Source organism: Lichenostomus cassidix, chromosome 13, assembly GCF_008360975.1.
Source record: "Lichenostomus cassidix isolate B80296 chromosome 13, HeHo_3.0, whole genome shotgun sequence".
Lineage (NCBI taxonomy): Eukaryota > Metazoa > Chordata > Aves > Passeriformes > Meliphagidae > Lichenostomus > Lichenostomus cassidix.
The window spans coordinates 8,277,361-8,292,434 of record NC_139494.1 but is presented as its reverse complement, the minus strand read 5'-3'; the positions used below and the strand labels follow the sequence as shown (position 1 = coordinate 8,292,434).

Genomic DNA, 15,074 nt, shown 5'->3' with positions numbered 1-15,074 from the left:
TTGACAATACCCAAACCTACAGTGTTAAACATTCCTGAGTCAGAACCAAAGTCTTGGTTCTGACTGAAAACTGCTCTCCACCACCAGCCTCTCATTTCAAACATTTTATAACAGTCATACCTCACCTGCTGTTAGTATTTGACTTGGGTTATGCAAAAAAGAAAAATCAAAAAGAGAAAAGGAAAAGTGACTCACCTGGTATTTTGGGCATTGTTCTTTTGGATCAGAGAATGAGGAGGATGAATTGATTGAACTATCCAAGGAAGAAGAGCTGTCTCCTCCAGGCTTTAGTTGGCAACATTTCCCAAAAACTCTCACTTGAGCATCACTGCAGAGTTTCTGAAATAAAGACAACACATGTGACACACTAAGACCCATGACCTGAAATCACTGTTAGCAGCATTGTACTTACCTGTTTAGGTACGATACTTAGCAGCTGAAAGGCTCAAGCCCCAAGAAAATAGGTAATAGAACATACAGGTCACTTGCAGCCTGGCTGTCCAAAGGAAAGCTGAACTCTTTTACTTCCAATTAGCCAGGAGCCAACAGGTCACTCCAACTCCATCTTCCTAAGTAGACTTTTTTAGAGCCAGGATTAGGAGATAGGATGGTACCAAAACATTTAAAGGAAGGATGGCAATGTTCACCTTGCTCCCTGTGCCTGCTGGAGTGGGGGTGACACAGGAGTGCAAGAGGCACATGGGGAAGGAGCAGCTCACCATAAATTATCAAGCAAGAATAACACACAATGCAGGAGATTCATGTTACAAGGGCAAGCTGAGAGAAAAGACCCTGTTTTTCACAGATCTCTCCCTAGCTGTGTCTAAGCCCCCTAGTTTTTCTGAAGAGTGGCACCGAGGTGACACATTCCATACGTTTTCTGTATGAGGGAATTGTGTGGCTGAAAATGGACAAAGCTGAAAAATACAGTGTTACAGAGAAGCCAGAGAAGTCTCACAAAATGATGGAGAATCAATCCAAAAGGTAAATTCTGATAGAGATTCAGAAGAAAGCACAGCAGAGAAGAGTTTAGAGGGCCCACATGGAGTTGGAACTGATGTACAGGATGGGCAGGATCTGCGTCCACTCCACACACACAGAATTATCAATCACTGGCATGGGAGATGCCGCACTATGTTTCATTCACTATTTAAAACCATTTGTGATTCCTCTTGTGAATCCCAGCATCCTGAGCAGTATCAGCATCCACCAAGTTAATGCTGTTTACACCAGCACTGGCATTGCCAACCCTCTTCACCTAAAGATCTCAACGTATTTTTCACACACTCGTTACACTTCAGCACACCCACATAAGGTTGGCATTATTTACATCAGCTGGTGGGCAGCACTAGGAGACAGAAATAGTCTACACTGCTCAAAATTCAACACAAACTCTGCCCTAAGACTTCCTTAATTACCATTTCCTACACAATCACCAAACCAGTAAGAGCAAGCTGGAAGCAAACCCTGCTGAAAGCAAGGTTCAAGGGACAGATGGGAACATAGAAGTGCTGTTGTATGTCACAGCTTCATCTCTGCCACAAACTCCCCCTTCATCCAAAAACACGAGCATGTCTCAGTCTTTAATGAAAAGGCATGAAGAAAAGTGTGAAACAGCCAAGGCACAGGGTAGTAACTCCATGACTGCTCAATAATGAGCAATAACTGTACAAAAAGATGACTGGCCTTACTGTTGTGAAGAGCTGGGAATCCCATGCCTCTGTCCTATGTTGTCCAGGCTACTTTTTTAGGGACAGGTGACATTACTTTGGCCCTAACTGTGGGTGAGGTTTAAAAAAGCAGAAGAAAATGTCCAGGATTATAAAGCCCCACGTGGCAGCCTGCACTGCTGCTCCCTTAGAGAGCTGCTGCCACAGAAAGCCTCAAGGAAAAATGTGCAGAGAAATCAGTAATTCCGTGGCAGAGGGGAGAGGGAAGTGTTCACTTTCCCTCAGCTCTGTGCTTTCCTGACACACAGCAGTGTCCTCTCCTTTCGACACTGTGGTGAGCACGTTGAAATCCTGCAATATGTAGATTTGCTAATGGCTACTGAGGATCTGTGGCTTGAGCACAGTGCACAATGGCTGGAACATGTGAATGATCATCATATGACTTCAGTAGGAACTCGTGAACTAGAATTGCATTTTATCTCTGACACAAACAACAATGTCCTAGGCTAGGCAAGCATCATGTGATAAAACCACATACAATCCACAGGGTTACAGCAGCTTTTGCAGGCAAACCACATTTCAGCTTGCATTTTCCATCAGATGTTGAAAGTTCCTTCTAAAATGTTACAATTATAACCAAGCTTCCTTGAGACTGTAGAAAAGCATTTACTGACTTTACAAGAGAAAAAAAGATCTGTGCATTAAAAAGAATAGGCTGAGTTTGCAAATTAATCACTTTAAAATAACTTCTTCTCATTATCACTGCATTTTTCTGCACAGCAGCTTTTCCCAGATCCACTGGGGAGTCTGATAACTTGAAGTAACAGTTGCCTAATTTCAATAGCAAACCAGGAAAATGACTGTTTGGTCTTTGCAGTGGAGTTTAATGAACCAAAACTCCTGCAAGGAGTCTTTAAATGAGGTCAGGATCTTTCAGCTCCCACTTTTCAGAACCTTGTGAACAGAAAAACCCTCCTAAAATGCAGATCACTGACGAATTTTGGTCTTTGCTCTTTCACAAACTTAGCACGTGTTTAAGAAGAACTTGCTGGACAATGAGATCAAGTACTTGCAGTGCCCCTCTCCTCTGCGATTTCTGACTCCAAATGTCAATGAAATTTTAGATGCTACAAATCTCAAGACATTATGCATCAAAGGAGTGGGATTACTTGCATTCCCATATAATATTCCAAAGATATTCAAGCCAGGTTTCCAAAAATAAAAAAGTAACCTAATTATTTAAGAACTGTACAAGGGAAAATTTCAAAGCCGTGAATTTTCTTCCCAATCAGACAGAGTTGTGTCAAATCCAATCCCTAGGCAGGGCAGTACTGGAGTGCTCCGAAATGCCCGTTCTTGCTGGTGAGCAGAACATCTGCTGGAAGGATGCCATGGGCAGCTCAGCTCCTGGCTGCCACACTGCTCTCCCCGCTGGGGTCACACTGTTCTCTCCCTGCCAGCTCACTGCAGATACCACCCAGCTCCAAAGACTTCTGGCAGTCCCAGTTCTGACATTAGAGGACACTGTTTGCTGAAAGTCTTGGAGACCTATCAGGTAGTTCTGAAGAAAACTTAGAGTAAAATGTCTTTATAGTATAACAGGGTACAAAGTACTTTTCTTCCTCAGTTCCTCTTCTGGAGTCTCTTTTCTCCACATCTGTCAGCAAAGACCTTTAACTCTTTGCCACAAGGTCTCTATTCTCCTCAGCAAGTGGGAAAAACATGCCCAGTGCTGTGAATAGGAAGAGGAGTTTCTGCTGGGCAGGTTTTGCTTTGGGGATAACAAGAAGGTTGAAAGGAGCCTGGTGTGTTGAACTAAATCAGACTGTGTGTAGGTGTGTTAGGGCTGTGAGTGAGTGACAGAAGGGAAGAGAAATGTCATCGTATGCTTTACTCGTTTTTACCTCTCTGCAACAGCAGGTGCTCAAATACCACTGTGGTGGCAGTGATAGAGAAATCTATATTTCCAAGCAAAGTTGCTACTCTTCAAGAGCTCTGTTCCTCATTTTCAAAACAGGTTTTCCAGAAAAAAAAAAAAAAAACCATTCCAAAACAGATAAATTAACTCTTTTGCTGCATTATTACGTGTTGGTCTGTATGTGCAATTAAATGTTTGTATCCACCTGGGACATGGGAGTAACCTGAATAGGCACTCATTCCTCCCCTTCAAGTGCTGATATAAAAAAACAGATATCTTTCTTAAAATGCAGCTGCCAAGTGCTGCAATTTCCTTTTATTTCTAGAGTTGTTGAGTTCCTCTATTACTCAGAGGTCAGTGAAAGAAGTCAAGACAACCCCGTGCTCCCCCACTCCACTAGTATTTTTCCATGTCTGTTTAGAAAGAATAAGCAGAGCTAAGAAGGTGGGACTTGATCTCTGTGCTTACAGCTTTATCCATCTGCTCAGCTGGCTCACTGGAAACCTGTCCTGAGAGCCAGACAGAGTCCAGAGTCTCCATTTCACACAACTCACCTAAAAGCAAAAGGCTCACTATCCAATTACTAATCCCTCAAAGCAATTTGCTGTTCAACATTTATCCAGTGCTGAAGTATATTAGAACACATGGCTAATCCTGGCTTGTTTCAAACAGCATGCCATTTCTCTACTTTGGGATAAATACGACGTTCAGAGTAAAAGAAATTGCTGCTGAAGGAGATCAAATATCATATGACATTTTAGTGAAATTCTTCCGAAGATAAAGACAACTAGTGGAAGAAATGAACTTTCCCTTCCCCAAATTAAAGCTCACTATTGCACCTCTACATCTCAAATTCTGCATCCCAGGTATCTCTTTCTCTTTCATTTCTTCAGAAAACCAAAACAAATGCCGTTTCTGAAAGCCTTCTTCTGCCTCTGGGTCCTGGCAAGAAGTCACTCTCCTTCTCGGATTCCTTGTCTTTCCCCTTGTCCTCCCACATGCCCAAACTCTAGATCCCTGCACAGTACAGTGCACAGTTTGGGTCCATCCTTTCTTTCCTCCTTTCTCTTCCTCATGGTCCCCTGAGACTCCTCTTTCCTACCTGGACTTCAAACCTTCGTCTAGGCTGATCTTTAGACTTAGGAAATCTTCTAGCTCTTACATGTTCATCAGCACCTCTCTCCATCCAGATCCCCAGTGTTAACCACTGTCTTGTCATAAATCCCCAGAGGACAACACAAAAAGGAAAATGAGCAGTAAAATGAAGAGCAGTAAAATGAGCAGTTAATCCCTGTCCCTGAACTCACTCTGCCTACTCCAAGGGAAGCCATGATCCAAGGTTTCCCTTTTCAGCTTCTTCTTTACTTTACTCCCCACTACTCCCTCATAACACCATTACTGTGGCATCCTTATCCCAAACAATTGCTGGCTCTTGGAAGCAAGCTCCTCATACTTCGGCTGGCGTTTGCACACTGGCATTTATGGGGACACAACTCCTGCACCACACAGTAAAACACAAACCAGCCTTAGCATGAGCTGAGTGTGGATGCAGTGTCGAAGCTGGGAAGCCAAGCACAGGGAAAGGCAGAGCCGAGGCTGACAGCCCAGCGCTGGCCAGGCCACCAGGCTGCTGCACCTTAAGGAGGAAAAGGAGCTGCTTGTTGTGCTTATTTGAAATTCAAAGCAGGCCTGGTACCACAGCTTTTTGAGGAGCACACCTGTGTTCACTCACAGCTCCTGGCTCGGGAACTTGGTGCAGCCCATGGCACAGGGAGGAGAGCGGGGCTGGTGGCACTGGGAGCAGAGAGTAGGAGAGGAGATGTCAGAGCAAAAGGTGCAGACAAGCACAGAAAAGAGTCTAACAGCAGAAACCAGTCATAGGGTGCAACACTATCACCTGCACATCAAGTAACACAGCCTCTTTAGAAACAAGACACAGAATGAGGAACCAAAAAAAATAGCTCTCCAGAGGAGACAGTGGCTCAAACTCACAAGCTTGCCCATAGAAGTTCTTTGATACCCAAAAATTCAAGGATGTGGATGCTTGGCTGGGGACAGAGGCTGTTCAGTAAAGGCATCCGTAATGCCTCTTCCTCGTACCACATGCTGCCCTGGTACATTCAATGTGCAAATGCCTGTTCTGACGTGTTTGCTCATGGCCTAGGGCTGGAGGGGGCAGCCACTCTTCTGGGATACCCTGGCAGAACTCTGACACCCAATTTTCTGATGCTCAGGAGGCAGCAGCTTTTCCCCTCTGCTTCCAGAGCCCAGCTGATCAATAGCCCACCCCCTTGAAAGCTGGGGAAGGAAGAACCTCTCCTGCTGAGCACCAAAAAAGGTATAGGACTCACAAAGGGGATCTCTCTGCCTCCCACATGCACAGTGCCCACAGCTGCCCACGGCGGATCTCTGCCTGGCACAGCCTTGGGCCAACATTCCCGGTGTTGGGAACAGCCGCCAGCCCTCCAGTCACCAGACTGCTGCTCAGCTTCCCTCACCAAGCTTAACTCTACCAAGACCTGGGGAAAACATGACTTCTCCTGAGCAATTAAAATATTGAAATGGCCACGCTGTAAACTCTAGACTGCCTTCAGTGTCCTGCTATGCAAAACTCTCCCCAAATTCTTGTCTATTTAACATTTAGCTTTACTGAAGACATGAAGAGGCTGATTTAATATCCAATGAAAACACGAAGTCCTTATTTGTGTTATAGCCACATTTCCCTCATGGGTAAGATGAACCTAGCAATGCTTTACTAATGAGAGACTAGTCTAGTGTGAGCACAAACTCAGCAGTTTTCACTCCTCAAAAAGCCAGAGCTCACTGTTTTATTTCTTGAAACATCTGTGTCTGCAAAGGTTTTCTCCGACGCTCCTTAAATTTTATGACCATACCTTCCTTTACAGAATTCAAATGCCTGAGCCATGTTCAACCTTGGCCCACCACACACAACTCTTGACATATGCACAGATTATATACATAAAACAGACCAAAATACATCTCACCTTGCTGCAGGCATACAACTCTTAAATTATAATTGCTTTCATGTCTTATAAACAATAGAAAATGGGAACTGAAGAGCACAGCACCATAAAGTGGAACCCTCTTGGTTCTCCTTGTTAGACTGATTTGACTTGAACCAGAACAGTCTGGCCACTGCCAGGCACTCTTGCAGATCTCTCCCCTGGCATTATTTGTAAATCCAGAGGTATAAGTCATGTTAGGAAATGGGGCGTGAGGGGAAAGAGATGCAGAAAGCCTTGCTTTTTGTGAGGTGTTGAACAGATACCCTTTCAGAAGGGAGAGTGCCCAGCCCACACATGGCTGGCTGCAAAAGGGCACAAGTGCCTTGGAATGTGCTTAGAGCCAAGATCTGGCTTTGTATAGGCAGGGTATGTCTTTGCTAACGAAAATCATGATAAAGAGCTAGAGAAATGAACAATGCAATTCCTTGAAAATGGCCAGTATGTCCTGCTAACTGCACAAGCCCATACTGAGCTCACAGCAAGCCGAGCTGAGGACTCTCCTGCATGTTTTTACCTGCAAACCTTTCTTTCACAAGAAAGTTTTGCCTGATATGACATTATCTGAGTGCTGCAGAATGGCAAGCAAATGTTTCAATATATCCTCTTTCAAAGAATCCTAATACTATGAAAAATAAATGTTTCAAGTTCCTAGAGATGACTTCTGAGTATTTCGAATGCCCTGGAAACAGTTTTTCTCCACTAGTCTCAAGTGGAGATGGTGACTACAGCTGTTTCCCTCCCACTTAGCAAAGAAAAAGGAGAGATTAATATGGAACCATATCAGCTCCATTATCAGCCATTTTTCCTGCTGCTGTTGAGCTGCCACAGTCCATGAGCTTTCTGAAGTAACCCAAAACACTGAAGTTTGCAAGTTCAGTGTGCAAGTACACATCTATCTTAAAGAGGTTTTAGGCTCTCAAGAAATTAATTTAAATCTGGCAAGAGCATTTATGCTGTACACGTTTTTTATTAATGAAGTAATACTTTATAATTAATGAAGTAATAGTGATAAGCACAGCCAGCGATTCATACCAATAAACCACTTCTGAAGCCCTCCTGTCTTTAAAAACCTGTTTTCCTGGCAAGAACACCAGGAAGAACAAAAACTAATAAAACCATTCTAACAAGTCTAAATAAAAAAGATGCATTTTTTCAACATATGTGAAACTTGCTTTACTTCACAAATTCTCTACAGAAACTAGGAGATTGGCATCTTGATTCATGGCTATAAAAGCACTGGAGTAATCAATGGAGAAGCCTGGAAGTTCACACCTGGTAGGACACAGACTCCAGAGGTTTGGATATAGGACACAGACAGCACTTGGAATGAGGGTTAGGAGCATCTGGCTGGTAGTTCTCAGCAACAGGCTGGAAGAGTTTAGAAAGCTGGATGAAAAACCTTTTGGATGTACTCCAACGCTCAACAGGAAAACCAGGGTTTGGGGGTAATGTTATTCTGTGCACTTCTGCTTACAGAAGGACCTCAGTAAGTCCTACAGGTAAAAGCAGCTGGAATCATTATTTCAATTCACACCATGCTTTCTGCTTGCAGAGCTTAAAAGGGTTTGTGAATGTTTTTAGAGACGGTGAAAAGGAAGTCAAAAGCAACGAAATATGTTGTCCAGCCTCCCACCACCCCTTTCAATAGCACTGTGGCCAAAAATTAATCTTCTGGTCTTAGAAGGAAGTATCCTCATCTGACCGCATCCATTACAGTTTCAATTAATAGATTACCATGCAAACCATGCCAAAAGGAAAAACAGAGTTTTCAAGTAACTTTGTGTGAAAAAACTGTCAGCAAAGCATACAAACAACAGCTGGCAAAAGCTAAGCAAACAGGACACAAGAGGACATGGGGCTGGGGGAACCTTCTGATTAAGAATGCAGACCCCACCATGTCACAAAACCAGATCAATAAATCCCAGTTCATGCCCTGCTTCTACCCCCAGCACTGCCTGCTGCAGCCGCAGGAAGGAATCCTTCTCACTGAAAGAGAAGAAAGTAGATAAGCCCCAGAATAAAGAGATCACTATAGTATTTAAAGCTGGTAAGAGTGAAACCACTGAAGCCTGAATAATTTGCAACTTAACAGGCATTTAAATATAGCCTTGCTTATAACCGATGTTTAAATGTCAATGTGAATAAAACAGAACACAGGCAATTTATCAATCTGGCCATTAAAAAAAAATACAGACTATAAACATGTAAATTAGCAAAATACTCACAGACACTGAAACATCCTCTATTTTTCTTTTAGCACTGGAGTCAAATAAGACATTCCGTCCTCTTCTTTCACAGTCCTGATACACGATCAGTCGGATCTGACTTGGGTCAAACTCCGGCAAAGGCCAGCTTTAATTAAAAAAGAAAAGAGCAGAAGGATCAATTACCACAACTCTTTATTACACTGTTCTTTCTACACTATCTGTATATACAACTTGATTAAAACATAAAGTCAAGCGAATTTAATGCCATTTCATCAAACCCTTTGATCCTGTAGCCAGAAGTATGCCCTGTGTTTTCTTTTCTTTCCCCTCCACGTGGCAAATTACACTGTCATAAACTGCACCAATCCTCTACAACTGCACAAAATTATGTGTGCAGCATTAATAGGTCTTGTGCTCTGTCTTGTGATGTTTTCTTCAAGTTACAGCTATTTAAAATCAATGTCATAGGAGAACTCAGCTTTTGTGTTTAAAGACACAAAAAAACCCTCAAAATGAATAATCACAGGGTGGTTTGGGAGAACCACCTGGTTCTCTCTACATAAGCCACCGTGACTCAAGGCCGTGGTCAGCAAACCACACACAGCAGTCCTAACACACCTATTCCCAAACTGGTTTCCAAGGGAAGGAGCTTTCCTGAGCCTCAGCCTTCCCTAGTGCCACTACTCCAGAGGAGCTCTCAAAGGAAGAACATGCAGGGATCAGGCTTGGAAACCATTGCATCATCTTGCCTTTAAGGGTGCTTTGTAGCTATCATCTTAAATTTCCATTTTAAAAAGCCACCCATCACATTAAAGCCAGCAAGCATTGTCGTCCATTGGCTTGGGAATCCATTTTCACTGATATCATCTCAGTTCTTGGAAGATAGGAAACAAGACACCTGCTGTATCCATGAAACCACCAGGAATCATCTTTCAGCTAATTTATAAGCCATTTCCTAGATCACATGAAATTCTGTCTCCCTTATCCTTGGCTTTTAGGCAAGCAGTGCTAGCATGAACCCCAAGAAGCCAGAAACAAGGTGCTGGAAAACTTTCTAGCCATTTATGAAGGATACAGACTTGCAATTTGCAAGAAGCTGTAACATTTATTTCAGCAAAAAGACACCCATAACATGGCTTAAAGTAAACCTGGCATGTTAGACTTCAAGACAACAGTAAATTTTCCTCTCCTCTAACTCAGCACCCAAAGGGTTTCCTGTGCTACACCCACACTTTATGTGACCAATGCACTAATGATGAATTGTGACTCAACAAGTCCTGGAACAGCAGAAAATCCATTTGATCATCAAAGCCATCACTGCCTATCAGAAGTTTTTAAGGCTGCTCAGTATAGGAACACAAGTTTTACAGTTAGTGTAGTCCCAATGAGGTGAGACTAAGCATCCAGACATACAGTTACAGACTCTCCTGAGAGGAAATCTATTTCCTAATCTGCCTATCCCCACCATTTAGCAACAGGAGAGAAAAACAGAAGCTGCAGAGAAGATGGTGTGCAACAAATGTCCAAATCAACTTATTACAAGAAAGAAAACCTTGAGCAACTTGAGCTGAAATAACTTAATGTGTAGATTCTGGGGCAAAGAGCCACGCACCCCCTCATTTGGGCACTGAAGCCAAGTATTACCCGCAGATCGAAATGCTCACACAAAGTGCAGACACCAAACTGAGCAAATTCTGTACCAAAACCCAAGCACAGTGACATACTCAGAGCCAAGCTTACACTTACTGGAGGCTCTCCCAATGAGCCTCATCTTGCATTTCAGAAAATGCAAGAAAACAAAACCCTAGTTTGACACGTGCCTGGGGTGCCACCAGGTGAGAGGCGCAAAGGCTCTAGAGCTGGGGATGGTAACTGGTAAGTGCATGATTTTGGCTAGAAGTGAGATAAACTGGCTAGATAAACTGGCTTCCTGGAGGAACAGCCTCCATATATTTTAGTGAAATCAGTAGAAGTCCAGAAACTAATATTTTTTCCAGATAGGTCAGTTCCTATAAAGAAACTGTGTGACAGTAACAATGAATTGCTTGCCAAAAGAGTGCTATCGCTTGCTCCACCCTTGCAACACATTTGAATTTCCTTCACACTCAGACAAAAGCATGTCTTCCATTACCTAGTACTTTTGATATTTGACTTTGAAATTACTGGCAAAGAAGGGCAATAGCTGTTCCAGATCTTAGGAAAGTCTACTTATAAAAAGCTCCAAGAGCAGATTACACACTAAGAGGAGAGAAAGCTAAATATAAAACTCTTGCTGTATTCAGAAACATATTTGATCAAGGTAACAAGAGCTTGTTTACTTCTCAGCTTCTTCACATGACATTTTAACTTTCTTTAGACAAGCATTTAGTAGCTATTATCCATCATAATTTGTGATAATTCCAAAGAAGCGTTATCTCTGTTACATAATAGCATCCTTAAGCACATTTCAGCCTTGCAAAAGCATTCCCTGGCAATAGCAGGCCACTTCCCAAACCAGAAGAGCCTTTCAGAGAGCTGGGGGAAAGTTCATTCAGACAGACAGTAAACAGAGGCAGCCTGGCACCTCCAACTCACCCCCACCAGAGAGGGGGAAGCGGTACTCAGAGCTTTGCTTTTGTTGTTAGCAGATTTAAAATACCGTTAAGCTTGATATCTGAATAGATTATCCCCAGAAACGTAAAATTCCTGCATGCAAGAGGCATTCTCAAAACAAATATAACAGGGCAGCACTCCAGCGCTCCTCTTCAGGCAGATGAAAACTGACCTAGATCTTCTGAATATAATTAGTTCTGTTTATAAATGGAAACTAACTTTGACATTTAACTGATGTTTTCTTGAGATTCTTACAGGAAAACCAGGAGATGTAGAATCAAATGTTCTAGTAATGTTAATGAAAGGTGAGTCTCCATCTCCCACACTGCTCTGGAAATGACAGTTTCTTAATGAGGACTTTCCCTGCATGACCTATCTGCCACTCTTTGATCTCTCCTTGAAACTAATTAGATTTAAAGGAAAAAAAAAAAACAAAATAAACCCAGGACAAATAAAATAAACATAAAAACCACCACCAAGAAAACCCCAAATATCTTTCACCACTGGAAGTGTTAGTGACTTTGCCACACAGTGCTGTGAGTTCAGGCAGGGAGCAAGAGAAAAACTAGTGATAAAAAAATTCCTTGTGAGCAGGACACTGTTCCTGTGGAGATCTCCACTACACAAGTGGGGATTCCTCTAGAATGAGATGTTCAAAAACACCTGTATGGGGTAGAAATTTGTTGATGTGTAAATGCTATATGGGATGTTTCAGAAACAAAACAAGGTTGGAAGGGACTTCTGGAGGGCATCTGATCTAATGCCCCTGTACAGACACTCACACAAGTACAGAGTGCAAAAGAAAAGTAATTATTTGCGAGAGAAAGGGAAAATTCCATATAATTAATGACGGAATTATTAAAAACTAGCAACAATGAGATCAAGATCTGTAAAATGGTGTTTTAATGTATATTCACACTTAAGCCCTACTGATGTTCAGCTCTTCTCTTTTTTCATTCTTTCTGCTTTCCTGCCTTTTTTACCTTCAATCACTACAAATATTACCTGTAGCTTACATTTACAATTCCATGGCATGCTTCCTGACACCTGTACTATGGAGAATCACAGCAATCCAAAATTCCAACTGCTCTCCAAGAATGAATTTTCTTATGTATTCAATTCCTGGAGTTTATTACCGCCAACAACATTTCTCAGCAAGAATGGCTGTAAATTGGTATTATTTCACTCTGTGCAAGTTTGAATAAATGAAAGAACAGACACAGAAATCCTTCATCACCATCAAGTTCACCCCATCAAGTAAAATACAAGATTTTCCCCTGTATTTGAATCCAAGTACATTCCTTCATCCTCGTTCCCACTTAGAAAATGAACAACACTTCTTCATTACATTAAAGGTTTAACTTGGTCCTGGCTGAGACTTTACTTTTAAAACTGTTGTATATTAACATGGCTTATATAGTATCTGATTACTTTTTAATAAGAACAGGTATTTTAGAAGTCTTAAAGAAAAGCAATTGAAGCAAACTGATCAAGGTATTAAGCAGGTAGGAACTGTAGAAGAGTTTTCTAAACAGTAGAGCTGCTCAAAACCAGAATAGGACTTAACATGTAAAAAGTAAGTTGAAACTATCAGTCAAACTATTGTTTTCCTACATCATGTTACCCATAGTTATAAAAATTGCCTGGTGATGAATCACTTGGAACTATTTTTAAATGCATCTACGCAAATGATATTTATAGTTTATGCCAGCTTATCTGTTCTGCATGGTTTTCATGTTAGCACCTTTTTAAAGGGTGACAGGAACAGCCCGGCAGAGCAGACGGGTCCACCTTGCCCCATGCTCCCCTCACAGGCTCTGGCAGAAGAAAACCTTCACTCCTGCTAGATGAGCATCAGAGCAGAGGCACAGGGATTCCAGGGCTTATCTCCAGCTCCTGCAGATGATTCTCCAGGTATTATCCTTGTTGCAGTGGTACTTAGACCCAGCCAACTTCTACACAAGCGCTCGACAGAGGCTGAGTCTGTCCTGAAGAGCTGATGTTGTAAATATGAGACTGTTCTACTGAGTGTGCTGGGATTTCAGATTATCTCCACATTCCATGGAGAGGTACATTCACATCAAAGCATGCTCACCTCTACCTACACAGCCCAGTAGTCAGAATCCTGCAGTTGCTTTGCCACAGGGAAGGGTGATCAAGTCCAGAAGGAAAATGGTCATTGCCTAGTCCAACCACCCTGTCATACTCCTCTGAGCCCTGAGATGCCTTTTCCAACCAGGAATTCACTTCTCCTGCCCAAACTCCTCAGCAGATTTCTATTATCTGTTACTAGATTTTTTTTCTTTTGTCTTTGAGAAGATACAACAAAAGTTGAATATATAGGATTAATGGGGAGGGTCTTGTACATATTTTAATACCTTCTTACTGCATTTCAGTAATTCATTTATTATTTGACCATTATGGTACAAAAACAGCTGCATAGACCACTCTGAAAGATCACAACTAATTTGGAAGCAATGAAAACAGAACTGTAACATGTGTGAATGATGCTTGCAGCTTTAGAAGACCATCTTCTTTTAGAGGCATGGGCACCTTATTTATTTTTTTTAACAATAGCACCTGAAACACAAAAGAACTTTCTCAGGATTCACATGACAAGGATGATCCAGCCTGCATGGCTGATTTGCAAAGCTGGCAGTTTAAGAGAGATTCCACTTAAGTGCTGGTGACATAACACAACCATAAGGCTGCAAGGAGGAAGAAACACTTGTAAAGCAGAGAAACCATGGGGCCTATACTTAGAAAAAATTTTGCAAGATAATTGTCTTTACAAGAGCTGAGGTCACGTCAGGGCTGTGTGACAGTGGTGGTGAGCACTTGCTGATTCTGCACAGAAAAGCAGCGTCTGTGCCTCGGCCAGGGCAGGGAGGGAGGATTGCGAAGGAGCTCACCCAGCGCCCCGGGTGACTCTGCCCTCTGCCACGGTGACCTCAGCTGGGGTTTCGCAGAAGTCACAGGACCTGGGTTCCGAGTAGCGTGGAAGCATAGACAGATGGTGGATCATCTCAGGGACAACCACCCTTGACTGCTTGCACTGGTGACATGTTTCAGGTTTATCCCGTGGAAATAATGTTTCTTTAAAATACAAATAAATAAATCCAAGTCCCTTGCTTTTCATCTCTTGAAAGAGGGTGGCACGTCCACAGGCACTGCAGCACTGTGGAGGTCAACTCCCTGCTCCATCTTTAAGTCTGTCTCATTCATTTACCAGCTTAGCAATCCTCACCTGGAATAGCTGCACTTCTTGAGCTCCAGGAAACTTGTGCTGCTTATACTAAGTACATACTGTACACCAGGAACAAAGTGCGTCAGCCAGGTATTTCACAGGTATAACAAACTTGGACCTGAACCTCAACTGCCTGCCAAGTTTCTTGGCTCTGTCCAATTCTTTATCTGCATACGAAGTTGACTTTAGTTTGTTTTCATTTTTTTCTCCCTTCTACCAAGTCACTTGACTCTCATTAAGATACTGAATTTATACTCTAAAGTCTAATACATGAGCCAGATGCTTTTCCACAAGCAAAAAGACGTAATATTTACAGGTTAGGTGCAGCCTAGTCAACACATTAATCATAATCTGGAGTGTTATACTGAAAATAAATTGGGGGAAGGTTTTGTTTGTATGTATAAAGTTAAAATG

General features: G+C 42.3%; 1 protein-coding gene across 3 annotated transcripts in view; it reads right to left on the bottom strand.

The window, feature by feature from the left end:
- Positions 1-15,074, bottom strand: part of FNIP1 (folliculin interacting protein 1) — a 65,170-nt gene that overhangs the window by 28,855 nt on the left and 21,241 nt on the right. For all 3 annotated transcript variants that reach the window (XM_085073506.1, XM_085073508.1, XM_085073507.1), the window contains exons 2-3: positions 8,840-8,966; positions 196-339 (exon numbers count right to left, since the gene is read on the bottom strand). In XM_085073506.1, coding sequence (XP_084929632.1) covers positions 196-339; positions 8,840-8,966 — 271 coding nt within the window. The remainder of the gene's footprint in view (positions 1-195; positions 340-8,839; positions 8,967-15,074) is intronic.